This window comes from Simochromis diagramma, unplaced genomic scaffold (assembly GCF_900408965.1).
Source record: "Simochromis diagramma unplaced genomic scaffold, fSimDia1.1 OVJJ01000822.1, whole genome shotgun sequence".
NCBI classification, from domain to species: Eukaryota; Metazoa; Chordata; class Actinopteri; order Cichliformes; family Cichlidae; genus Simochromis; species Simochromis diagramma.
The window spans coordinates 3,842,813-3,870,018 of NW_024387520.1; the positions used below are offsets into that span (position 1 = coordinate 3,842,813).

General features: G+C 39.5%; 1 protein-coding gene across 2 annotated transcripts in view; it reads left to right on the forward strand.

Moving 5' to 3' along the window:
• Positions 1-27,206, forward strand: part of LOC120725964 (protein RCC2-like) — a 296,282-nt gene that overhangs the window by 101,106 nt on the left and 167,970 nt on the right. For both annotated transcript variants that reach the window (XM_040019100.1, XM_040019099.1), the window contains exons 6-7: positions 14,125-14,249; positions 15,421-15,564. In XM_040019100.1, coding sequence (XP_039875034.1) covers positions 14,125-14,249; positions 15,421-15,564 — 269 coding nt within the window. The remainder of the gene's footprint in view (positions 1-14,124; positions 14,250-15,420; positions 15,565-27,206) is intronic.

Sequence of the window (27,206 nt, forward strand, 5' to 3'; positions counted from 1 at the left end):
AATACCCCCCACCCCTCCATAGCCTCCCAATGAACCTGTTTATGTTTGAACATTTTCTCTGGCATTTGAACTCGTCCCATCGATTTCTTTATGGCAAGAGGTTGTGAGGCAGTTCCTTAAAGGGGTTGAAATCGACCATCTAAATATTTGACTAAGAGGTCACTGAGATCGCGTCCAAGCCCGAGCGAGAAATTCAGGCGGAGATGCAGTGTGAAAGAAAAGGGGAAGTAGCCGAGCATCTCCGACAGGAAGAGGCTGGAGGGAAGATGCAGCCGGAGGAGGAGTACTGCAGCAGGATGCAGAGAGGAGAAGAGAAGCGAGAGAGAGGCTGCAATACTGAATATTGATTGCATTTTAGTTACGCTCCACAAGAGGGTGCTGCTGGACAATCCATTCGAGGCCATAGAGGTAGATTTATTTTTTATTTTTTTGGGGGGGGGGGACATGGTCTACAACACCTCATACATTTATATATATTAACATTTAAACCATCTCCACTCGTGCTATTTCAAATAAAGTTATGTAGTAATACTGAAGTTGCAGGCTTGAAAGCTAAATTGATTGTCCTTGCTCTTCTCTAGGTACTGCTATTGTGCATATGTGACAGTAATTACATGCTAAGCTGTCAGTGACATCAGGCAAAATTGACTTCACTCTTCCCTTTGCATTGTCAATCCATCATTTCCCCATGAACAAAAATGTGTTTCGGAGATAAATCTGAATGGAGAGGGGTCTTGACCGACACAAGGAAGAAATGTGAAATAATGAATCTAATTGAATGTCTATTAAAATTATAATTTCTGCCTGATTGCGAAAGTGAGTGGCAGTATCCAGAGTATTACCTGCCACAGTGTTCCCCACTTTACCAAAAACAAGACTTTCCCCCACCCCTCCCCCCTCCCTGCGTTTTCTCTCTCTTTTTGTCACTCTGTCATCCCTCGCCTGTAGTTTTTCCTCAGCACAGTGTTTCAAACCTCTCATCATGATTAGAGTTTCATTAAATTACAGAATTAGGATATTTAGATGAAAACATTTGCGTTACAGTCCCCTCCCATCATGCCCACCATGACAATAGCCCCAGGGCACACAGAGGGGCTGATGTACCGTCTTCTCTTGATACTTTACGCTTAAATGAATTATTCATACAGATATTCACTGTTAATCAAGTGGGCTTCATTGGTTATTAGCCTAGCGTGCATTTTCTATTTTACTGTACATTTCGTGTCACTGCCATATGCTCCTCGTAGGTTTAGAAACTGTGGAAAAAAAGCAGAAACCTTAAGATGACATTTGTCTTGACAATATCTGCATAATCCACTTGTTATGGGGAGTTGTGTAAATAATGGCAGTTAGTGATCTCTTTACATTGCATTCTCCCCATTAGCAAGCTGTGTTTCTATCCTTTCCTTCTTCACTGCCTCTTTTCTTGCACTACAGTTGTATGCTGACGTGGTGTCTATAGTCGTGGTGTCTGTTGTCATGGTGTTCAGAGCCCATGCCAGATGTCATAGTTAACTTTGAGGGAAAGAGAGACACTCACGCTAGAGGCTATTTTGTTGTCAGTGATTTAGATGAAACACAGAGATGTTAAAATGTTTGACTTGCCCCACAAAGCTTTTCCTCCCTTTTTTTTTTTTTTTTTTTTTTGCTTTTGCTTTTTTTGAGAGAGATAGTAAATTTACCTTGAGGGTACACAGCCTTTTGCTCTGTTAAATACAAGAGGCTCACAAAGCACTGTTTGAAATCAGCGTGGTAGTTATCAGAAAAGAACTGAAAGTGGCTGTGATAAAAATGCATTTCCTTCTATAATGTCGCCCGGTTTAAAAAAAAAAAAAAAAAGCCAAAACATCAGCTACAGGAATACAAATTGATTTCTTCATGGGAAATTATATTTTCTCTTTGATTTTACCTGACATGTTTTATGCCTGTGGATTTTTTTCTCCTTTCCATTTAAGTCTAAGCCGTCTGAGCTTTGTGAGTATGACTTCTTCTTAATTGGCACTCTGACATAAACCAATTTTCACTTTTCTAACCTCTCAACACGCCTTTGTGTTGTTTTGCCCTCAGCGTCTTTACTTCGACGTCCATGAAGATGCTGCATAAATGACTTTTTTTTTTTTTTTAATGGTTTCTTTTCACAGCAAGTTGTAACATTTATATTTCATCTTGATTTAAATATACTCTTATGTGGTATAGAGGGTATTAGATCAAAACAGTGTTTCTTAATCAGCAAAACATAACAAAACCAAAAAAGAAGTTTGTGAATTGAATTATAATTGCATGCATGGTTTATATGTATATATATTAGACACATGCATGTAAAATTAATTTTGTATCAGCATAATGCAGATTAACTGAATCTGCTCATTTAATTTACTCTAAGTATACTTCAAGTGGTTCACTTGAATAATTATTAGTATGCCGATTCTCTGAGACCTTAACTATGTAATTCTAAGTTCCTTTAACATATTCTAAAGTAACTGGATAATATGATATTGCAGCATTACAAAAACTCTTAACATTAGTATTTCTTTGTTATTCCTATTCATAATTGATATTTTGAAAATGAAAGAAAACCAAAAAAATATTATCAAGATAGTTGTTGGAACCTGAAATTAATTAATTATGTTGATTATTTCTTGAATATGTATATTTTGTAGATACTTTACAGAGTAGTGCTGCTGTGAATGAATTAGACTGTAACACTTTACATTTAGGCAATAATTCATCAACTAACTTTTATTGGTTTAATTTATGGGAAAGCAATTTTCACTACCAGCACTGTGGTAAACATCGTTAATCAAAATACATTATTATAATGAAGCTGTTTTAAAATGTTTATTAAAGGAAATAAAAAGGGGGTTACCCTTGCTTTGTGCATCTTTCCACTGTTGTGATAATTAATAGCTAAACTGAATGTTTTCTCTTCCAGTGCAGATGTGGAGACAGTGTCAGAACAGGAAGGATAGTTGGGCTATAAATTAAACAATAGGTAGGCTTAACCTTAAGTAATGCACTGTGTGTAATATTGCAGGAGTAATGCCATAGATGCACCCCACTGCCTTGCACAATGCTGGAGACGACAGCCAATTAAATGCATCGATGTAAATGGCCAAACTATTTAGCTGATGCTCATTGGGCAGTGGGTGGCCTCTGTACTTTAGTATTGTTTTGTTTGATAGTTGAAGGAGGGATTTGCTCTCTCTCTCTTTCTGTGTGTGTGTGTGTGTGTGTGTGTGTGTGTGTGAGAGAGAGAGAGAGAGAGAGAGAGAGAGTGAGAGAGCATGTAATACAATACTGCTTCAGGTTAAAATTATGATTGTGACATGTTTTGGTGAACAGAGATGAGTCATCCTTGTATCCTTGGCATCCCGGGTGGCTGCAACGGTTTTTGCGCTTCATATTTTTAAATCGTGCAAGCAAAAGGATTTGAATGTCAAAATATTAAATGCCACACAAATATGTTATGGTACGTCCTTGCCTTTGTTAATGTAACTCAAAGTATTCCAATTTGGCTTGCCAGTAATTTAGGTGACCTCGTGAAACACTTTGTACTTGGGCTTACGTCATAATGTGAAGTGTGACCCCCCCCACTCCACCCCCATTTTGCTTGGTGTCCTTTGGTGACGGCCTTCTCCCTCCCTCGCTTTCCCCCACAGCAGAGATGAGGAATCACCCACCACTGCCACCTCCTTGAGTGCTATTTGTTAATGAAGGCCAAAGTGTTAGATGATAAATATAGTTGAAGAGAAATGGCACATGTAAGTGATCTCATTTAGGAGCATTACATTTGAATTTATTGGGGTACTTAGAGGGGACAGAAGGGCCATGACTCTGAGGGAGAGGGGAAGGGTGAGGGGGGCAGCAGCTGACTTATAATAGGCACTGTTGTAGGACAGTGTGGCAACCAGAGAAGGGCACGAGCTTTGTGTTTGTGTGGCATTATGTGTGTTACTCGCTTACATGCAGGTAAGTGTATGCACTTAATTACTGGGAGCAAATCCTTAGGTTTTTGACTCGTGTGGTGATGTTTGAGGATATGAAATGTTAAGCGGTAACTGTCTAATTCATTGACATAGCACAGGATTGGATGCTGGTCTTGCTTGTGCTTGAATTACAATCCTCTAAATGAAGTGTGTGACTTCAAGAAACAAGGTATTAAAATATAACGCCGCGTTAAACGAATGTGAACATTATCATACTCTATGCCTTTTCAAAGTTGTATTTAATGTGCTTAATTTGTTGAAAACGTTTCAATAATCATTACCATCATAAAACAGTGTTTGGGTGTAAAACCTGTAAAGCACGCCGGTTTATTAAACAGGCGTTGATTTGTATGGGGACATGTTTGGGGGAACCATTTTCACTTGGTTCAGGTCTCCTTTTCTGTGTATAATCCCTGCATTGGAAAAAAAAGAGCTTTGCAGGAGTAAGTTGCCTGCTCGCATGGTTCACGGTTAATTTATGTTTGGTTTTCTTACAACAACTACACCCATATTGTGCTGTCAGCTATTCAGAAGAGTCCTACAGTATCTATAAACATTGGCAGAGTGAGACACACGGAATAAAAGACCTGCAATACCTCCAACTGGTTGACACAATTTGGATTGCAGAAGACGAACAATATTTTCAATCCATTTCTTGGCCCCGATGCATTTAGTAAATACAGTGCCTAGTTGGTAAGAGGGATGTTGACAGAAAATCAAAAGCAATGTAGCAGCAGCGTCCTATAATGGAGACTTAGCTCTACTTTACACTCCTCTTACAAAGATCTACGATTTGAAAACAATCAATCCCTTCATGAGTGCTTGTTATTTTCTCCTATAATAAGAGTAACGGCTTTTCATCATTCCTACACAGCACTGATTGTGTTTACACTTGAAATATAAGCATTCACGGCATGAGTGCGAATAGAAAAGGAGAATATGGCACGGATTTTATTTGTGTGAATCCCATTCTGTCTTTTTTCCCCTTCTTTCACCTCCCTGTTGAATTTGTTTTTGCTGTCGTCACATGTAATTGAAGATTGAAGATATCCTCGTTGCATATCGACGGCTCGCTATGAAGGTGCCACCGTATGCCCCAGAGCGGCAGGGTGCCGGATTCCTCGTCCCTCTCTTTGATTTGAGGCAAAATAGTATGAGATTTACCGGATAGTATTTCTTTAACAGTTTCATAAAATACCCAGTACTTTTGTGGTTTTGTTCCATCTTGCCTGTCTGTAGTTACTCTTTTAATGATTTATGTTGGGGAGTTCCTCTTGCCAGTTCCATCTATAACCTGAAGTTGCGCAAAAAAAGTATAAAAAAATATGCATGAATACAAAAGATAAATGACATTATAATAACAGTTGTAATAATACCAACACAAAAAAATGACCTACCTTTCCGTGAGATAACTCACTCAGTTCATGTAGTATATTTGGGCTGCTTTGGAACTAGTTCAAAGTTTATATTGAATCTGCTGTTGATAAATGTTTCCATGAATTCAAATTCAACCATAAATTTAACCATATTTTAGTCGATGTGGCGCATAATATTTAGTATCTTGAGTACATTGCAGCTGATGAAACTTATGAAGAAAACCTGTAGTGGTGAAAGGTGACAAATTGTGAATTCATTTGTATATAAATTCCAGAAATAAATTAAAGCTCCTCTTTTCATCCATGTCTTGGGTCCTGTGCATATTTTAACTTTTTAATATTTTTTTAACTTCTGTAACGGAGGAATTTGCAGACTTTGTGATGAATGAAGTCTATTTTATCTTATCAAACAAGAAATTTAACTTGTGGTTTAACTTTTTCTTGAAAAAAAGCTGCTGGAATTTATGCCATAGGCTTTTTGATTATTTCAATTCAATTTAAGGCTAATTTGACTTTTTTGCAAGTTTCTTAATGCAGCTGTCAAAACGTTTCTTTCCACCCACAGTGTGTCCTCTGTTCTCTCATGTCAGTTGGCTCCCTCTCCCCGAGTATGGTTTTGGTGGAGTTTTCTTCCTGTTAAAACCATGTTTTTCCTTCCCGTTGTCGCCAAGTACTTGCTCATACTGAATACTCTGATCGTTGGGGTTTCCTGTCTCTCTCTATTTATTGTAGGGTCTTTGCCTTACAACAGAAAGTTCATTTAAGTGACTGTTGTTTTGATTTGGTGTAATTTAAATTAAATTAAATTAAATTGAATTGAAGTAAAATGCTAACTTTTTAAACACCATTGCAACATAATCGCAAGACATCAGTGGCATGAAACTGCCTAGTCTTCCATCAGGACTTTAAGTCTCCTAAACAAAGGCTATAGTCTTCTTAAACTACATGTACTGTGTATTTAATGCTGGAGAACAAAATGTTATAATGCCTATAAACCATATGTTAGCAACAGACCGTGTTTCAACCAACTAATGTCATTTACAAAAACGAATGAGTTTGGAATCCAGGGAAGCAGTTCAAAATTCTAACTCATTTGAAGTTTTTAGCTTTTATTCATTTAGGAATTTATAGTTTATTTTGAATTTAGGCATTTTGTATTCCAGTGCATTAAAGTGAATTGCAGAAAATTGCAGATTAATTCACTTATGTTTTAATTAGGACTTAAAGACATTATTGGAGAAAGGACAGGAAATTATTAAAATAGCTACAAAAGAACATCTGTATACACCTGCCTCAGTCAAGTACGAATGAATGCAGATTTGCACTTTTAATATTTGGATTTTTATCCAGCTGGTCAACCACATCTATAAACCCTGTTTCCCTCTTTTCATAGTTTTTTTTTTTTTACCTCATACCTTAAAGTTGTTCAAACAGTTAGTAACCTGAATAAAAATTGGGTTGGCTGTGTAAAAAATGGAATTCGATTTTCAGCAAAAGATTTATTTTTGAGGTAACTGACCCAATTGGACACCTTCTGTGTCTGTGTCTGGGTTTTGTCTCACTGCACTACTCCTGCCAGTGGCTCTATCGCCAGGACAAAAACAAAAATCCTGGCAGAGAGTGGATGACCTTATCAATATAATATTTGTGACAATTTTGTTTTCTTGTGATTTGAGATATAGGATTTTTGGCCAATTAATGAAAGACTCAAGAGGATGAACAGAAGGTAATTTAAGTGACTTTTAATATGGCATAGTCCCAGATGGGCTGGTCTGACCATTTCTAAAGCTTCTGATTTACGGTGGTTTTCCTGCACAACCATTTCTAAGCTTTACAGAGAGTGGTCTGAAAAAGAGAAAATACCCAGTGAGAAAATATCAACCGTGTCAGTGCCAGAGGTTAGAGGAGAATGTCCAAGCTGATAGGAAGGCAAGAGTAACTCCAATTACATCTCTGAACGCATAACACGTCGAGCCTTGAAGCAAATGGGCTACAGCAGCAGAAGACTTCACCAGGTTCCACCTCTGTCAGCTGAGAGCAGAAAACTGAGGCTACAGTTTGCACAGGCTCACCAAAAATGGACAATAGAAGATTGGAAAATGTTGCCTGGTCTGATGAGTCTCGATTTTTGCTGTACAATTTGGGTGGTAGGGTAAGAATTTGCACTGTACTTAAATGGCCTCCACAGTCTCCAGATCTCAATCCAATACAGCATCTTTAGGATGTGGTGGAGTAGCAGCATGCTGTTATGTCAATGTGGACCAAAATCTCTGAGGAAGGTGTTCAGCAACTTGTTGAATGTGTGCCATTAAGAATTACTTGCAGGTTGTACCTAATAAATTGTCTGGTCGATGAGTATTAATCAGTCGGAAATTAACCTATTCAATCTATTAGTTAAGGTTTTGAGAATAATCTCAAAGTCCAAGTTAGGGTGATAACTGGCACATAAGTAGATGTTTTCGACTTGTTGCAGATTAATTGAACAGAGGGAATGCTTCTTGTAGAGGCGAAATACTGTTTTTAAGTACACACTGTTTGTCTCTTTCTACAAGACCCTGCCTACTGCACCGTCTCTATTAGGCCCCGTTATGCCTCTTCACACAAATGACCGTTTAACCGTCTTTTCCGGACCCTAACGCATCCTGTGTTATTACCGCCATTGTCTTTCTTTCTGCTGCATACATGTGTGAGGCTGGGCCTTTTGATATGCGAAGAGCTTTGCCTAGGATTTCCTACAGGCACACTGGTCTGTGTTTACTCCTCAGTCAGAATGCTTCCTTTCCACAAGTTTGACATGCCTTTTTGTTGCTATGGTAAGCCCTTCCTTAAAATGTATATTTTTGCTTTCTGGCCTGGATGTTTTTTTTATCTCAGTGGTTTAGAGCCTGTTGCCCCCAGGGCCAGATTTAAATGTGTGTGGGTCTTCAAGGATTTTTCTGCAGAAAAGCCGTTTGGATTGCAGCCTTACCACCATACAAGTGCGACCGAATTGTGTCATTTCAGGTTTTTGAGCCATCATTGGAACCAAAGGAAAGTCCAAAAGAGAAGCAAAAAACACAAGACAAAAGCAGATGAAAATGGACCAGATTGGATTATGTCAGACTTGGCATGCGCCTCGTTATGAGGGAAGTCTTCGTTCTGTCTTATCACACACTGCCTTACAGCTAAATGAATTTTTTTTTTTTAAAAGGCAAAGCACTGCTCGGCTCATTGGAAAACAACAGGCAGATCGTAACTGTAAATACTGGTTTAAAGTGGTGTGGGCTCCACATTATTTTCAGTCACAAAACAGGAAGTGAGAGGAGGGAAAAAAATATGCATACATTGGGTGATTGCACTAACTTTAGGGAAAAAGTGGTTCATGTCTAGAAAGCTTTTAAGCTTTAGGCTTTTGTAGAGATGGGGAAATCTTTTCATGTGATTAGAAATGTACCCGAAAGCGTTTGGATTGCAACCTGAACATCAACGTTTCGGGTTCTTCAGTGGAAACATCCTCTACAGTATCTTGGGGTGTGTTCAGCTCTCAGGGTAGGTACATTTTTTTTTTTTTTTTTAAATGGTAAAAATCAGAATTGATTGCTTTTCTTGTGGGTTGGACATTCAAGGAAACCCACCGCTTTACTCATCAGGTGTGAAACTAAAGAATCTTAATCTTAGAAATGTACAAAAGAAATAGAAGTGGGTTGTCTGTTTAGGCGATGGGACATTTTGTATCATATTTCTTAACAATTTTATATCCTTCCGCTGCTTGTGTGTCATTTCTGCTTCACTTGTAATTAGTACACCTCAACCCTCATATCTTCAAGAGCCAGGGGATGCTTGTTTGTAACATTCAACAGGTAATCAAGACTGATTAGGCACTGCACATCGCCTAATTTCATTAGATCTCAGAAGCACACTATATCTTGCATAACTGCAAACACGTGGTCTCGTGGAAAAAAACCCACAAGTAGCAACAGAGGCTTATAATTATGATCATTAAGCTCTAGATACAGAATTTAAATGTTATTCACTAAAATGGAACGTTAATAATGCAGATTTACTCAGCCACATGTTTCTAATTGTGTTTAAAACTCATTTTGTTTCTCTTACGTATGATCAATTTTTAGGTCATACACTAATTAATTAAATATACCACTGTTTTATGCTAAAACAAAATAAACATGTAGCTTGTGTGCATTGTGCGGCATTCTCTTGAGTGAATGTGTTCTGTTCACTGTGTCACATGTGGACTCCTTCTGTATTACTGTGAAGCCCTTTAAGTGTGCTGTGACATGTCCTGAAGTCCTTGTTTAGCACCTCTCTTTGTGTGTTCGGGGTGTGAACTGATACCTAGTGTCAGCTAGCGTCAGGGACAGAATGGCAAGAGAGAGATAGTTGAGGTTCTACATAAACGGATAGGCCTTGAGGATAAGCCTTGTGGAAGCAGGAGGCACAAAGTGAGAAAGAAATGGAAATGGAGGAGAAAAAAAGTGGAGAAAGAAATGGAGGCGACTGACAGAGAGAAATGGGGCTTTAATAGAGGGATGTCAGTTTTCTCCAATTTAATGCAGGACGAAGCTGTTTTCTTGGAATTAGATGGTTGAATCAATGAAGCTTTCCAGTCATTATTTAGTGCACAGTGACATCAACTGTTGTTGCATTCATCACCCTGCAGAATAAAAGCAAAAATTGTTTTTTTGCAAGGCTTAACCTTATCACCACTTGTCAGTTAATTATGCATCGAAAGCAAGGGGCATGGGTTCAACAGTGAAACACTTTGATTGAGCCCTTTGAACTCAACCGGGAAAGAAATCAGTTCTCTTAATCCTTGCTCCTATGTAATCATGGTAGCCGGAGGATACGGACCTCTGTGTCCATCATCTCCAGGCCAGCCAGCGGCTGCAATATTGCTAATGCAATCACCTCTGTGATCTGAACTTTGGAACTTTGAAAGAAAATAAATAGATAAACATGTCAAACATGGGGTAAAGAAGAAAAACGAAGGTGTAAATGAGTCATTTGCAAAAGGTTCTTACAGTGCGGACCTATAGAACTTTTCCAGCTGGTCTCAATAGCCTCGGGTGATATGAGCGACGTGATGTATGATCTTTACTTGTATGATCTTTTTGATCACAGGAGTAATGCTCCTCCTATCAGCACAGGTCACGCTCTTCAAGTTGTTCACACTTTTCATCAGAGACTAGCACTGAAAGATCTGGCTGTAAAGTCAGATGATACATGCATACTTGTCAGTATCTGGCGTAAGTATATTTCAGGAAGTGTGGGTAGATGGTGGGAATCTCAAAGCTTTAAAGGCATCTAAGTCAGTGTTTGGAACATAGCTAGATATGCAGAGATCCATTTTTTATTTTTTTAATTCCCAAACTCATAAACACTCCAGATCAAGGGCCAAACGCACCTGTGTTTCTGTCCTAGATAAATCTATTGCCGCAATTTATCAACTTTGATTGGTTAGCACTTGGACTATCAAAGTGGAAGCTTTCATAATTTAGAAGCAGCTCTAAATGTAGTTGGCCAGGCTATATCCAAATGTTTAAAAGTCAAGTGAAGGAAGGAGACGGTTAGACCTGAAGTTATGTCCTCCAAGGGAACTTTACAAAGATCCTCTCGCAGATTTATAGCCACTTACCAAGGAGCCAGAGTCAATATTCATAAACATGGCTTCAAACAAAGCCCCCCATCCACTATCCCTGCTTGTAAATAAATACAGATACGTCTTTTTTACAGACAGAGGCAATCTAAAATATTACCCCCAGCATAATTTTACCACACACATTAATATTTTACAGCACATTGTATTTTACCGCATTGAATCTTAAACTTTCATGACTGGCCCCAAGGATTTTATTCTATAGGAGCCTGCATCATTATTAGCCAAGATCTATTGCTGGTACAGCAAATACCTTGCCTTTGTGTTCGTCGCTATTTTATAGATCATATTTCCGTAATATGTCTTTTGACTTGAGTGACTTTGTTATTGACTTCTAAATGATCACATTGTATTTGCTCAAGACTAAAAATTCTTTGCTCTAACTTGGTCTCGCTTATGAAGTTAAAAAAATGTCTGTAACTAAACCTGAAGTGCACAACAGCACACGCCCTGACGCTCCTTTGCCATTTGTTTTTACTTTTTATTATCGTTTAGTAAAATTGCCATCCATGTACCGATTTCTAATTAGCTTATGTAATGGTGAGACCCTATTAAGTCAAGTTTGAAGTGTTTAGTTTTTCCACTAAACATGTAAAAACCCAACCTGCACAGTATCTGCCTCATTACGATGGGAATAAACTCTAACATCTGCATGTGTGCGTTTGCCTCTGTGCTGGTGTTTATGTCTGTGTGGTGATTTAAGTGGTTTTAGTGTCAGAACAAGTCTAATGAGCTGGTGCAATAATTATCAGCCATTTTGCTCTCACTTAAGCTAATTGAGGCTTTATATTAGAGATAATACTGCTGCCTATGTGCACCGCTTTACAGTTACTGAAATGTTTGGCCAGAAATAGTGCTACCAGTAATTTAGGTTTAATTTGTGCATGTCAATGTTTTAATATCTCCCTATTAAACATATTTATGAGCTTTGACAGTCGTCCCCAGATGGAGGTCATTGATCAACTCCTTTTTCTGTGTATTCTTCATATGATGATAAATAACTATTGTATACAATAGTGTCAAAGTCAAAGAGGACAAAAAGTTGTCTCTTTTCACTCAGTTGGCTTTAGAAGTGCATGTTAATGTTTGATCTTGGATTTTCTTCTTCAAATATATATATATATATATATACATATATGTGTGTGTGTGTGTGTGTGTGTGTGTGTGTGTGTGTGTGTATATATATATATATATATATATATATATATATATATATATATATATGTGTGTGTGTGTGTGTATGTATGTGTGTGTATGTATGTATGTATGTATATATACACATATGTATATATAAATTTTTTATGTTGTTTTCACAAATTTCTGTAAAACAAAGAAATTAATTTACTGTATAAAATACAGAGGGTCACCATATACTGTAGAAGTGATATTAAATAAGTGGCTTTCCTTTCAAATTCTCTCTGCACTTTATCCCAAGTTGTCTATCGTGTTTCTTCCACTTTTCCTCCTTTTACACTTTTCCTTCATGTATTCGAGGCGCTTTGTGAAATTCCTGTCTAATCCAGGTGTGTATGAGCTGATCCCCAGGCCCCTTTGCTCCTTTCAGGAATCTCGCAGGCTATCGGGCTCTCCTGGGCCCCTGTTTCACACACCAAATTGATGCCTCCGACTGGAGATGACACTTTCAGCAGGATTTGCCATTCTAAACCACCTCAAGCCCATGTGATCTCACCCATTCACTCTCAGAGGGATTGCCTTGAAATGCACCTTAGCTTCAAAAAACCAGTGAGCACAGAATGCTTGAATGAAAAGCTGATACATATTCTATCGTGCAGAAAAAGAGAAAAGATATTCAAAAATGCTAGAGAAGTAGAATCATATTTTTTTAGTCCCTCTGAACAAAGACCAACAATCCCACGAATAAGTAGTTATTACCTAGTGGAATGCACTGAAAGAGTGAAACTAAAAGAAATCAATAACCACATGAATTTTCATGTGTACGTGCTTGTCCGCCATTTGCTTCATCTGCTAAATATCTGTCTCAGCTGGTCTGTCTATCAATACAGACACAGATGGTATGATTAATACGTGCCATTCAGAGCTTACCATCTTTTTCTAACACTCCATTTAAAGGAGGAGCACAGTGACCATGTTGCTTTGCTTGAGGACTAGTTATGATATAATTTGACACTGAAGGAGACGGAAAAGGGAAAAGGTGTGACCAAGAATTCCTCCCTTGACTTATTTTCATCCCCAAGTCTTTTGGGGGCTACACGTTTCTCCAAGGGGGCTTTACACGCTGGCATAATGGATAAGGGCAAGGGTGTGAAAGGAGCACCTTAAGGCTCCTCATTCAACTCTCCCAATCTCTCCTGCACACACTCTTGAGCTGTGAAGGCCGTCTTTCTTTACCCTGCTAGCATGGGAGCCCTGTAATAGGCTCTAATTGATAGGGAGGTGTTGGGGTCTTTCTGTATGGGTTGAAGGGATGAGGGAAAGAGAGAGAAAAAGGGGGGAGAGACAGAGGATTACATGTGGGCATGTGGGTGGAGCGAGGGAAAAGAGGCAAGAGGCTGTGGAGCGGTCTAGGCCCCGTCCGTAATGAGTCATTAATTTCCTAGCAGTTTTGTGGCGGTTGGCTCATTACTGGTCTGCAAAGGAGCAGGAACAAAGCTCCGGGTAGGTAGGAGGTGAGCTTAAATAGTTGGGGCTCAACACTTTCCAACAAAAGGAGGAAGAGAACGTTGAATGGCACTTGGAACAGATGCAGTAAAAAGTGGCAGATGCAAATTGCGGGAGAGCAAGTCTCCCTTCAAGCACTTTTCTCTTTTTTATTTTGTCAGACTGCAGCCTGAGAGTCTAATTAGTTAGTGAGGTGTTTCACTTCTGATAGGGCTGTGTCTCGTTATTGTCACAAAGAGGATCCATAGAAATGGGAGGCAACACATATGTTGCACAGTCCCCAGTGGAACCTGCTTGCTGCTATGCTTTCATTAATTTTTTTTTTTTTACCCTATAGAAATCGAAAGATGTACGATATTTCCATGCTTTGAAATTGTGTTCTACGGAGTTTAAAATGTGATAAAAGAGATGATGCCTGCAGGTAATTAATTATATTCCTAATTACGTGTTTATGCTTTTCACCCTACAGCCAAAATGATTATGGACAAATTGGCAGCGGTTCTAATGAAAATGCAGTTGTTCCCCGCTTTGTGGAGCGTGTGGACCATGTGTCGAAGGTCACCTGTGGGGCAAACCATAATCTTGCACTGACAGGTACTGTAATGCACTGTGTATGTTTGCTTGGGTTACATGACATTTAATCACAGTAATGTTTTAAATGAATAAATAAGGATTGAAAATATTTAAGTTTTGAAAAAATGGACTGAATTTTTCATGTGTGAACTGGACCCTAGTTTGTCCATCAAAATGCATAGAAGGATCCTATTGGCGACTACTTAGAATTTAGATTTGTGTGATATTTTTCAATTTTATTTGTCTTTTTCCCTCCCTTTGGGCAAGGGGAAGTAAAATGCTCAAGCAGAAAACACCTTTAAGAAGGGGTGGCTAACATTGTTGTCATCAGCTGTCATTGCAGTTCAGAGTTGGCTTCTTTTAGTCAAAGTACTCGAGCCCTCCATCAGCACATCACCTGAGAGCGTTACACAGAAGGAGGGGGCTGGGGTGGTGGTGGCAGCAAGGGAGAGAGAGAGTTAGTGAGAATATGGCCCTGGCTCCTGATCCATAGCAGTCATTGCCTGTTACATACATTTCAGAATTCATTCAGGCTATGAAGATAATCGGGGTAGTCGACAGTTTCCCCTGCAGCCCAATGGATTTATGATAGCACTGTCAAGAAAATGAGGCAAAATGACACAGTAGCTGACTTTAGCTGCAAATAATGTGATAGGCCGTACAGTGGTGCAGCAGCAGCTGCTGTCATTGCAGGTAATAGCCTATAAAGAAGCCTGATAGCAATACCTGTCATTTCTTAATGGCTGACTTCACTGAAGAGCTTTTGTGGCCTTTAACATGAAGATAATAGAAGATACAACAAATTTTACAGCTTTTGCGTTGCATCCATAATTTATCTCTAGAGACCCCCACGCAGCAGCCGCACAACAAGGACAACATGCTCCGAGATGCGTGCTGCAGAGAGATGCAAAATGAGCTGCAGGGGGTTGGAGGCCCCTCCGGTGGGGTGCTTTGCTTTTAATGGAGGAACCGTACAGGGTTCAGTACATGTTCTATCACTTGGTATCTCATATCTGTTGTATAAGATAAAAGGACCTGAGTATTCAAAAGTTTGGACTTTTGGGGGGGGAACTTACAAATCATCGCTGAAACTGTATTCATTTCATTAATAATTTACCACAAATATTTATTGGCTTAAATTGGAAGTGTAATTGTTTACTACTTAAACTCAATTTATTAACTGATGATGCAGGTGATGGGAAATTGTTTCAGTGGGGATGTGGACGGTCATGTGGAAGCACAAAGGGAAACATCCTGTCCCCAGAGGAAGTGACGCTACCAGATTCGCCAGTGAAAGACATTGCTGGCGGATGTTGGCACAGCCTTCTTCTAACAGGTTTGTCTCTGCTTATGTTTGAAGGCTATTACAAACATACCATCACCTGCCAGCTGTTGATGCATATTTCAGTTCAAAGCACATGTGGACATATAAGTTAACAGTGTGGATGACCTCTATGACATTATAAGGGATACGCTGAAATTCTACATGCAGTTCTGATACAAATTTGAATAACGATCTGACCTCAAGCAATGCTTATACGAGTCTTTTGTTGCACATTTTCATTATTTATTTCCCATTTTGTGCCACTGAGACCTAGAACTCTTCATTATAAATACGCAACTGTCTTTCAGCCTTTCATCACAACTTCATAAGTTCAAATGTGTACAACTTTTTGATACTCGATCCCATGTGTAATACTGCTAACGTAGTGGGAAACAACAGACAAACAGCCTCTGGCGAGCATGAACTCATTTTCAGATAAGCTGATAGCGATCATCATGGAGAATACTGGCCAATACCGATGTTTGGCTAATAAATCAGTGCCTTAGTGTCTTAGCCCGCACACAGACATTTGAGTGTGTGCTTTTAGCCGTGGTGTCCATTTATCCACATCGTTCATTAAGAGCTCTCCCAGGGCTTGAGCGGCTACATAAACACAGAGGTTGAGGCCACAGCTGCTCTTTCACCTCACCGCGGAGAACTTCAAAGTCACTTCTCCCCACACGGCAGATGAATGCGCCGTGTCTGCCAGGCTGATATATTGGCCCCAGTTGCTGTCTTCTTACTGTAGTATGACTGCAACTGAGGCCCCATCATGGAGCCCGAGCTGGGCCATTTGTTAGTTTTAGCTGTATCTCCAAGACCTGGCTTCAATTCTGAAGGGAGAACATTAATCCTTTTAATACAACACTTTGTAGTGCCGTTTTCCTGTGTTGGTAATGCCGTCTATTATTAACCCCATTAAAAGTGTAATACAATTTAAGTAGAGTGCTAAAAGTGGATCATTTGTTGCTCCGTTCTGTTTGAATTAATTCTCAATTTATGATCTAAATGATTAAACTATAGGAGTCACGGCACCAAATGAGATTCTTAAACCGCCAGGCATACATTTACACATATTAATACAAACATTTATGAGCTCACATTCACACTGATTGACCAAGTTAAAAAGACACACACTCACATGGCTGTGTGTTGCAGTCCCTCTTCCAAATCTTGTAATGTCCCCAGCTTGATCCCTAGTTCCATTCTGTCAGGAGGAAAAAGAAATATCCATCTCCAATCAGGCCTTAATGAATAGCCTGATGAGTGTCGGGCAGAACTGAATTACCAGATAGATTTGAAGAGCATGAGTGTGTACAATGTGTGTGTGTGCGCGAGTGTGTGTTCGTGTATCTGTGTTCAGTGGTTGGGAGGGGGTAGTTAGAGGGCCAGTAGAACAGGACACATGTAGGAATTAATTCTCTCCAAGTTAAAAAAAGAAAGAAAGAAAAAGAAATTGGCTAACTCTGTCATTTGAGCCTGATGGAATCGCCTTATCTATTGGTATGAGTTTTCATTTATTAGGGTCAAACAGCAGAGGGATACACAACGAATAGGAAAGAAGGCTTTGGGAGAGAGAAAAGTCGAAGTAATGAGGGGTCAGATTTGAAAATTGGAAAGAAAGTGAGAGAAAGAAGAGGAGTAAGTCAAAAAGTAGAGAGATGGGGAAGATGGAACAAAAGGAGTGCAAGGGAGTCAGTGGTATGAGAAACAGCTTGCCAGGGCCGGAGCATATTGAGGGCAGCAGGTGGAAGAGTGGCACAGTTAATTAAAATGCCTGTCTTAATGTCTCAGCCCGTCACTCCAGGGAGAGAGAGAGCGAGAGAGAGAGAGAGTTGCCAGGCTTGAGCTGGGCTGTACCCAACCAGCCATCTAGACAGCAAACCAACCATCCAGCCAGCCCACCAGGCCACATGTCAGACAAGCCCTGACACTATGCCCTTCACCCCCTCTTCATCTTGTGCCATACACACTCACAAATGTCCACAAGCATACAACTTGTCCAAACCCCACCAACTATTTCCTCCTCCTTTTCTTTTTAAACCCATACGCTGAAACCTATCGAAGCCCCCCTAATCTGACAAAGAAGAGAACAAAGCCCCGTCTTTAAAAAAAGAACAAACGCACTTCTGATGTTACTGTTTTACTCAGCAGCATCTGTAACCTGCCTCTAGACTAGCAGCCGTGCAGCCTTGCAGCATAATCTGTCTGCTTTTAATAATTCATAGAAAGCACAGGCTGTGCACTATGTACTGAATGCTGAGGGTAATGGGGATGTTGTGATATTTCTATCATGGCCTGTCTGAATCAGCGAGCGAATCAAAACCAGCAAAGATCTGATAAGCGGTCTGTTCTGTCTTGTAACAGCATTGGCTGTCATCACTGCTTCATAAGTGGACTATAGCGAATCCTTTCTGCTGTGTCAGCTATAATGTTGCTAATTGTGATGTATAATGGATGTTCAACCAAGTTTCATGTGACAGCAAATCGCAGATTTATGCTTTTACACAAAAGGCAAAGATAAACCTGATATTTTGGCATCACTGGTGTATCAATATCACAAAAAAATGCACAGGATGATACAGACCAAAGTGAGTTAATGCTTGTGTCACTTCATCTGTGACTGTGTTGAAGAGCCATGCACTATTGTCTTCACTGCAGAAATACCTACAACCTGATCATTTTCCTTTCCTATTAATCATATTCACCATATATATACGTATATCAAGGATATTAGATGATATATTTCAATATCTGGATTTCTTTGTATCTGTGCCACTCTTTATTGGTCAAACTCTTAAATATAATTCTGGACAATCCTTACTTCTTATTGTACTAAAGCTGTGCTCAGCTGAAAAAGGGAAAACAAAGAGTGTGAGCATCTTTCCGAGTGTGAGGTGCGTCTAGATTTGTACGTTGTGTCGTTTGACTAATGTTTTATCAGGTTTTGCTGTATCACTGTGGATTGCTTTGTCAATAACCAGGCCGTTGCCACAGTGAGCAAAAATCTGAGATTGTCAGGCTGAGTGACAGGCTGGAGATGGCAGATAATTCAAAGAAATTGGAAGTGTGAAATCTTTAAGGGCCACTTCTTAACACAGCAAATGCCAGGGTATCTTTCCATCAGCTGCTGCTCTCACAAGCTACCGCATTGTTAATGGTGGCCTGTCTGTCCATCAAGTCAGCTTCAGGAGGGATTTAGACCTGTTTGGCACCTTATCTCTCCGACTGCCTCCCACTAACCTGACCGATACACAGGTCTTGAGTAACCTGTATGTTCTGTGTAGCCAGTGGTGGTTGTAAACCTATCTCCAGAGTAATATTTTTTTTTTTCCGTTTGATTTGCTTATTTGTAGATATTAGTTTATCTGTGACACAGAGTATTGATATATTTATTGTTACACAATCAGGGGTCTAATGTAATGGTGCCTGTAGCACTTGTTAATTTAGCTGTCAGCGCTACTGATTGACCTTAAATTGTTGCAGGAGAGCTCATTGTCCTTGTGAGTGAGCTTCTGTGTCTGCTGTCTGTCTGTCTGGCTGGATGTAATAAAAGCAGTGTCTGCTTTCAGTTTCAGGCAAAAACATTGCTCTGAAGAAGAAACTCAACATGTCAATCAGCGACAGGGGATAAGTGTTTCCATGAGTCACGACTATAAAAACGTCTTTATTTTGTAAGGCCTCATTAGATATTAAGCAGTTCAGAAGAAAATATTTTTAGGCAAATTTGTGTGATAGTTAAATATTTGCTCGAAAGCTTTAGGAAATCGTATAAATGTAGTCCATTCAGGTCCACTCTATCTTACCAAATAAGGATTTTCCCTAAAGTGTGAAGAAGAGATAATGGAATCAATGTCTTCTATGAATATACATTTCATTAATATTAGAGATCTGGGGCATTTGAATACCCAAAATTAACCTAAAAGTAATCTGAAATATAAGTTAATTATTAGTTTGATAATGAGGTTTATGATTAAGAAGTTAATAAAAGAAACAAAAAAGTCCTTTTTGTGCTAAAAAAAAAAAAATAAAACCACTGCTTCACGTCAGAGCGCTGAGATGGTTTTTGTATGTGTGCTGGCAGTGCTCCAGTGTAAGTATTACTATTATGAACAGTAGCGCACTGACCTAGCTTGCGCTCACTTTGTCCTTCTTTCCCTCACTCACTACTTATGCTTACACAGAATCACACGGTCACTCATTTAAGACTCAGGTGGGAGAGTACATATGGAAACAAGGGGAGGAAAGTAATCAAAGTAAAAAAAAAAAAGACTGCTCCAATTTGGAATCCACAAATGCTTCGAGTCGGTCCTCCGTTTGTTTGTACAGAGAAATAATGTGAGAAAATAGACAGAGAAGCGAGGAGGATGACAGAAAAGGATCCTGAGAGAGGAAGAGAAATAAACAAAAAGGACAAGAAAGAAATATGTCCCCTATTTTCCCCTTGTAATGGTTTCAATTCCCTGCCAGAGCTCCCTGTCACAGGGAGGTAGTTCCCAGGCTGACACATCTCAAGCTGTTTAAACATCCATTAGGATGTTTTGGTTCATACACTCTACAAATACAGCTAGATGAGAGAGAAACTGGTAGATGATGATAGGGAAATTGAAGAAGAAAGAAAAGAGACAGAGAAAAAGAGAGAGGGGGAAGAGGGGAGTAAGTTGATGGGAACAGCAGATAGAGGAGAAGAGGAAATTTATCAAAAAACTCATGTGATATTTAATGATCCTTGTATGTGGAGAGAGAAGACCACACCAGCTCGTTCTCCTCCGCCAAATACCGATCCCCTAACTTAATTTCCTGCTCAATTGCTGTTCTATAGTGCATAGTACAGTGATACAGGCTGGTAATATAGAAAACAGATTGCCTGTGCGGCGGAGTGGATAAGGCTGAGGCTTGTGCTGCTGGAGACCTGCAGTCTCCAGGGGGGTCTTGTCGGTGGGCTTCACAAAACCAACAAAGCCCATCTTTCCCTGCGACTGGCAGCAGCTGGCAGGTAGATCTTCAAGCAGTGGAGGTGGGGAAGTGGATCTATGGGTGTGGTGTGTGAGTTTGAGTTTCTGCAGTGTGTGTTTGTGGTACAGAGACTCTTGCTAGTCTTTGTAGTGAAGAGTTCCACTGTCTCCCATCTTGTGTTTGCTCATGTGCTGTGACTCCAATCCACTCAAAAATGTAGGCCTGCATGGACATCAATCATCCATCTGTGCACAGAACAGTGAGCAACTGCATCTACAATGTTTTCACACACACACACACACACACACACACACACACACACACACACACACACACACACACGCACACACGCACTTACAGTCAACCTCACCTTCCATGAGGACATGTACACCTGGCTGTTACTATGTGGGATGATTCAACGACTATCAGAATTCCCTGCTCATTGTTGCTGTATATTATTCCATACAGACTCACCAAACTCTTCTTCTTTACCTTCTTATTGTTATTGTTATTATTATTATTATTACTATTGCTGCTCAACACTAAGAAGAGACACTACACCATCTACTCCGTGGGCGATCAGAATTAATCAAAACAGCATACATACAAGGCACAACAAAGCTGCAGCATACCTCTGTTGGGCAGTATGCAAATATTTGCAACATCCAAGACACATAGTAATGTTATGAACGCATCAGCGATAAGTGAACGCGATGAGGCTAGTGTGATTTAGTAGAGAAAGACAACGGGGGACTTATGTGCTCACTGCTGTCCCCACTGAAAGAAATGTCTCTCTGAAAGTTATCGGAAAAACTTACTAAATATAAAGACAAAGAAATATAATTGAGAAAATGTGGGACATGAACTACAACAGTATTAGTGATGATAGTTGCTCTTTTTTTCTTTCAGTCAAGAAAAAGATGGAGCACTGTGCCAATAAAATTTCCCGTGAAGAGGTTTATGGTTAAGAAATTAATAAAAGAAAAGCTTGAAGATTGTTCTCTTTGACACTCCTTATAGTGACAGGATGTGAACCATCACATCCTCATGGTAGCTCTAGGTTCAAGGGATGGACCGATGAACAGAGCAAGATGATGATAGTAATAATAACGAAGAAGAAGAAAAAGAGGACACATTGGGTGTTCTGTAAAGTAACAATGTTGCCATATACTGCCCTTTACATTTTACACCATCCTGATAATTATTTATTAACACTCAATAGTGATATAAAACAAAATCATGAAAATTAGACATTTGAAAAGTTATGGTTCTTTGGTTGAATTCTTTAAATTTTATCGCTTTAATTCACATTGTTAGAATATGTGAACAACTTAAAAAGACGTCTGATAAACACATCGCAGGTAAACTGACTGCTACCTTGCCTACATTCGGGTACCCTAAATAATGACAACAGACTTATTTTTAATGTTGCTTCCAAAGGAAAAACAAGGGCACAGTTTCAGAGGGAGTAGAAGTCTGAAAAGGCTATTTAACCTCTTTTCCAAAGAGCAATGTTTTCTGCCCAGGTATTTTGTAGATCAACATCATCTTAGACAAGTATCTTGCTCTGAGGCCCTGCTGGTGCTTCAAACACCACTGTGGGATTGTTCAAAAATGCCTGAGGTTTAGTACTCAGGGTACAAAAAAGCAACACGTGGTTGATGGTTATGTTGTCAGGATTGGCCAAAAATGACATTTAATTAATTGTTCAGGAAAGCTAACACAGAAGTAAACCATTTAAGCATGCATAAGCTCCAAATCAAATGTCTGCTTATTTTAAGAATATTTGGTTACACACTCGGATTTAGAATATTGTGTGACACCCCTAGTGAACTGGTTATACTCAAAAGGTTTCCACTTCTAATGTCTGGTTTTATGAGCTAGACAATATCCATACCTTTTATATGATGTTCTTTTTGCAGTCTCACACAAAGTAGGTCACAGAAGTGAAGTCTTATCATGTCTACCTGGAGAACTGATGTTACTTGTATCCCAGTTCTTTTAAAGATCCTCTTTTATGCAGGGAGTGTCACTAACCTAGTTGCCACTGGGTTTTGCGCTAATGTTAGCAATGTGAACCTCCTTTGACCTCTCAAAGTGACAGAGTTTTGTTGCGTAACAACCTTGTGTAATGAACTTCCTCCCAGGAGATGTCATTAAGGACAGGAATGTTTGTCTTCCGCTCGCTCTAAAATGAATATTCAGCTATTATCGCTGCACAGTATTCAGATCTGATATGTATGTATTGGGTTTCAGTTTGCACAGAAAGTCATACCAGATGAGTTTTACTTACTGTATCTGTGTCTCTCTAATCTGCCTGCGGTTTTCTTAATATATCACATATAACCGGGTTTTGCAGCATAAAGACGGTTAAGGTCATTTCTCCGTCTTTCTAGGCATAGTTTAATCTGGCATACATCATTCAGACTGTCTCCCTTGTGTCCTTCTTACCTAGATTTAAATATTTGTTTTAACTAATGTTCTGTTTTATGGCAGAAAAGATCTGTAATAACACTTCAAGGGTTTCTGCAAGGCAACTACGACAACAAGCCCAGAGCTGTGGATGGGATGGAGTTGTCATAAGGCTTTGCATCCCACACCAGGATCACATTTGAGCACTGATTTTCCTTGATAAATGAACCCAGTTGGTCAGCTTATCGTCTGGATCAACACTGTGTACCTTTCATGCCCCGTCTACTTTTCCCATGTAGGAGGCCCTGTAGAGGGAGGAGTGCGCTGTGTGCGATCATGTGAGAGAGAGAAAAGGAGACAAAGGGAGCGAGTGAAATATGTCACAATGATTATTTGAATTCTCTTGTTTATTGGAAATGACTGAATCCAAGGTTGAGATATTCACAAGAACAGGAAGGAAGAGAAAGTCACTGTCCCCGTGGGGGAACAGCTTACACCATCAGATGCCTTGATTACCAATCCCCTTCTGAGTATCGTTGTCCTCATAGTAAATATAACTACAGGAAGTAATGATTTCTGCTCCAAATTATGTGGATGTTTACGTTTCTTGTCAACTGAGTAATAAATTACCGATCAAAGATAAACTGTATGAAAGAAAAATAGAAGCTTCTTTATTACAGCAGTGAGAAAGAGGAAATGGTGAGTCCAAGCAGACTGATGTACCTTGAACCCCCCCCCCCCCGCAAACTTGCCCCCACCAACCCCAAAAAGGACTGACTGCCAAGATGGCTGCTTGAGCTCTAGTGCTGTGGGTCTTGACCCTGTGCATGCTGCCAGACACCATTTCTCTAAAAAATGCGTCTTCAGATCTTGGCATAATTTCTCATCCTCTCTTCCTGTCCTCCTCGCAACATCTCTCTCTGTCTCTACAGTTCACCTCTCTGTTATTTTCTCCAATGTAGGTCACTGGGAAGATAGTGCGGTGTGGCCTATCTTTCAAATTCCTGTAAGTTTGCAAGAGCAATACTTGCTTTTGAGGATGAATTTTGTGGGGGCTGGGTGTGTTGGGCTCCTCCCTACAGGTTTATCATGTTGGCAGCCACGGATGGCTCTTTTTTTAGGGTTGTCCTCCCATGCGTCTGGACCTCTCAAACATAGTGGCATGAATCCTCGGAAAACACTCTACTCAAATAGAGCCATTAACACAGAATGTCAAGTCTAATTGTGGGCCGTACAGTGAGTGTTTTAGGTCCTTCTGACCTCACGCTGAACTACGCCGTAAATGAAACAACACATGATCCCGCTTTTTTTATTTCATGGAAAGCTGCGATGAAGTGTGGGTTAGCGGGGAACAGAGGAGTTTTGTAAGCCGCACTTTGCAAAATGAAACGTCGTCTATTGGATTTTCAATTGGAGCATGCCTCACAAATGTAAAGCCGTGTTTTATTTAGCCGAAGCAGTTTATTGTTTGTGCGTCTATAAGCCAAATACGGCTATAGCTCTGTCCAACTTCAACGCTTCGTGTTGAATATATAGCTTTTGAGTTCAAAATAAGTCATTACATTTGACAAGTCCCTATAATAAGTCCTGATTTATTGTCTTAGAAAAGTGGAATAATAAGTTTTCTGTCTTAAGCCAATCACTGAGAGTTTTTATTGGATTTTCCCCACTCGCCTAATAAATTTGCATTATTTTGGTTTCACAGCAGCGTACACTGTATACCACAAAATTGTTCTTGCAGCTTTCATTTTCCATCATTTATAAGGAAAACCAAAAAAGCATTTACGTTACTTCAAGTCACATTATACCTTTTCCTTTATTATAGCAGGCCAATGTGAACCCCTGTCACTTGGACTTCTGGTACGTGTGTAGTTTCACTCTTTCCTCTCTCCTAAAAAAGAAAACCCAAGTTTGTTTGTACTCATTTTGTAAGTGCTCGCGATGATAGTTTTAAAATTAAAGGCTGTACTGTAACCATTAGTGTTTATATTTCATCATCCCAACCCGACACCCTTTTCCACTCTTCCACAGGGTGGAACCACCCTGTAAGGTTGCAGGCTAGCCAAGGCAAAAACTTTTCAGTACGGCTGCAGCGGACTTGGCAAACCCTGGTAAGATTCCCCGCTACTCAATGGGACATACCAAGTTCTTTGCCAAGTCAAATAACACATTAAGATTTAAGTGGGCCAGTATAATACAGCCAACCCTCTCATCTTAGAGTCGGTACTTCTCTTTGTGCACTAGAGTGTGAAAATTGGTCTTGTTCTTGGGGACTTGCTCTATTTTTTTCTTCTTCTTCTTCTTTCATAATTATTTGGAAACAGGTCATTTGGGTGTGGACGCTATAACTCCACCCCACCGGTTTTTCCCCCTCATAACTTCACATTCACTGCTTCATCAGTTTAATCCCTTCTTACCTCCCAGACTCTTTCGCTGCTTCACCAGAACTGCTTCCTTCTATCTGTGTGTCTGAGGTTTCAAAGAATTCAATGGTCAGGTTATAGTCCCTTGAAGTGATTGGCATTAATTCAAGACCTTGCCTTCCTCTCTTTTGCTCCTTCTGTTCTTTCTGTCTTTCTTCTTCAAGTCGTGTGTTTTTTATTGTTCCACTGACACTTCACCTCGGTTTTCTTTTTTGTTGTACTATTTTTTCTGTTATTATAAAAAATCAAACAGGAATACATCCAATATCTATCTTAAATAAAGAGAATATTATTATTTAATAATTGAATCCAAACAGCATCTGTAATATTGTAATAATGTTCTCCAGACTTTTAGCTTTCACATTATTTCAAGGAGATTTTTTAAAAAAAGAAAGCGTGTGAAATATGTACACTGGAATTTTTCAGTGTTGAAAAATGTTCTTTGTGCTCTCTCTGACATGTTCTAGAAACCGAGTATGGTTTAAGGTAAAAAAACAAAAAAACATTGAAAAATCATTTTGCGACAAAATTCACTATACATTTGTGCACAAAGTGACTCTGAAAATGTTAGTTGGACCCAAAACCAAAAAGATGTCATTGTGGAATGAACTATGATGCCCATGCGTTCAAAGCCAGTAACATTCAGGGCTTGCATGCATCTTAGCAGCTACATCAGGGTGTGATTGTTTTTGGATTGAGACAGAAATGGCCTTTAAGGAGCATTTCTCAAAAAACTGTTGTGATTTGATTACACCCCTCTTATTGTGGGTGGACGAGACCAGTCTGTAAACACGCCATTTATCTGTCATTATTCATTGCAATTCCACTGATCACATCTGCTGCTTCTATCAAAATCATTTAGCTCTAGATGATGATTTTGTTTTTTGCGAGGGAGTCCCCTGAAGCCCACAGCCAAGTAACGTCTCATTGTGAAACACATTTTTTTTGAAAACAATAAGCCTTAACAACGGCTAAGTGGGTATGATGTCTTAGCTTTTGTGGCGTTTTGCTAAATTATGGGAATAATACACTAGCTGGAAGCCAGTGTGGTCAAGCATAGCAAATTGGGGCCATGGGCCAGAGAATAGTTGTAACACATTAGCTGCTGCCACAAAGAGGTCAAACTGAGCTGTGTTAGCGTGTGTTTGCAAGGTTTCATTTTGTGTATGTGCTCTGTGCGTGTGGATGGTTACACCTTGTTACATGAGGCTGTACAGTAGGATAGGGTCCAAGTTCTTAAAAGCAGTTTTGCTATCATAAACAGCAGCCTGAGCAGTAATTTTGCAACCGAATAGAAAGACATCATAAACACAAGGACTAAACTTTTCTTGACTTAAATATTGTCGTAGTAAATATTGCAGTTTAATATTCAGGGTAAATTTTTTCTTGTGATCCAGTTTCCCTTCCACACTCTTTTTATTCATTTATTTGCAAATAAGCAATCACATCTCTTTACTATACAGATGCAGCGATGCACTTACTGTACCTATTCTTCCAGAAATTAAAAGAACAAAGAACACTTCAGACCTTCCACCCTCACACCTGAGATGCTAGTGAGACAAAGAAGACAGATGAGGTGAGACAAGTCGAGGACACGGGCATTTAACGAAATAAGACATCCTTGTTTCAGAGCTGCCGTTTTAAAGCAATTAAATATGACGCATGACACAGCTGTGTCATCTGTCCATTGTTTTGTTTTAGCCTGCCATTGTATGTTTTGCTCTCTGTCAGACGAACAGAGCAGTGTTCATGACAACAGTGTGACAAGATGTACAGATATTATACAGTTGAATTTTTTTTCTTAATTTACCATTCACACAAAAACGTCAAGGACAGAAATTTTGATCTTTGAGTTGTTTGGAT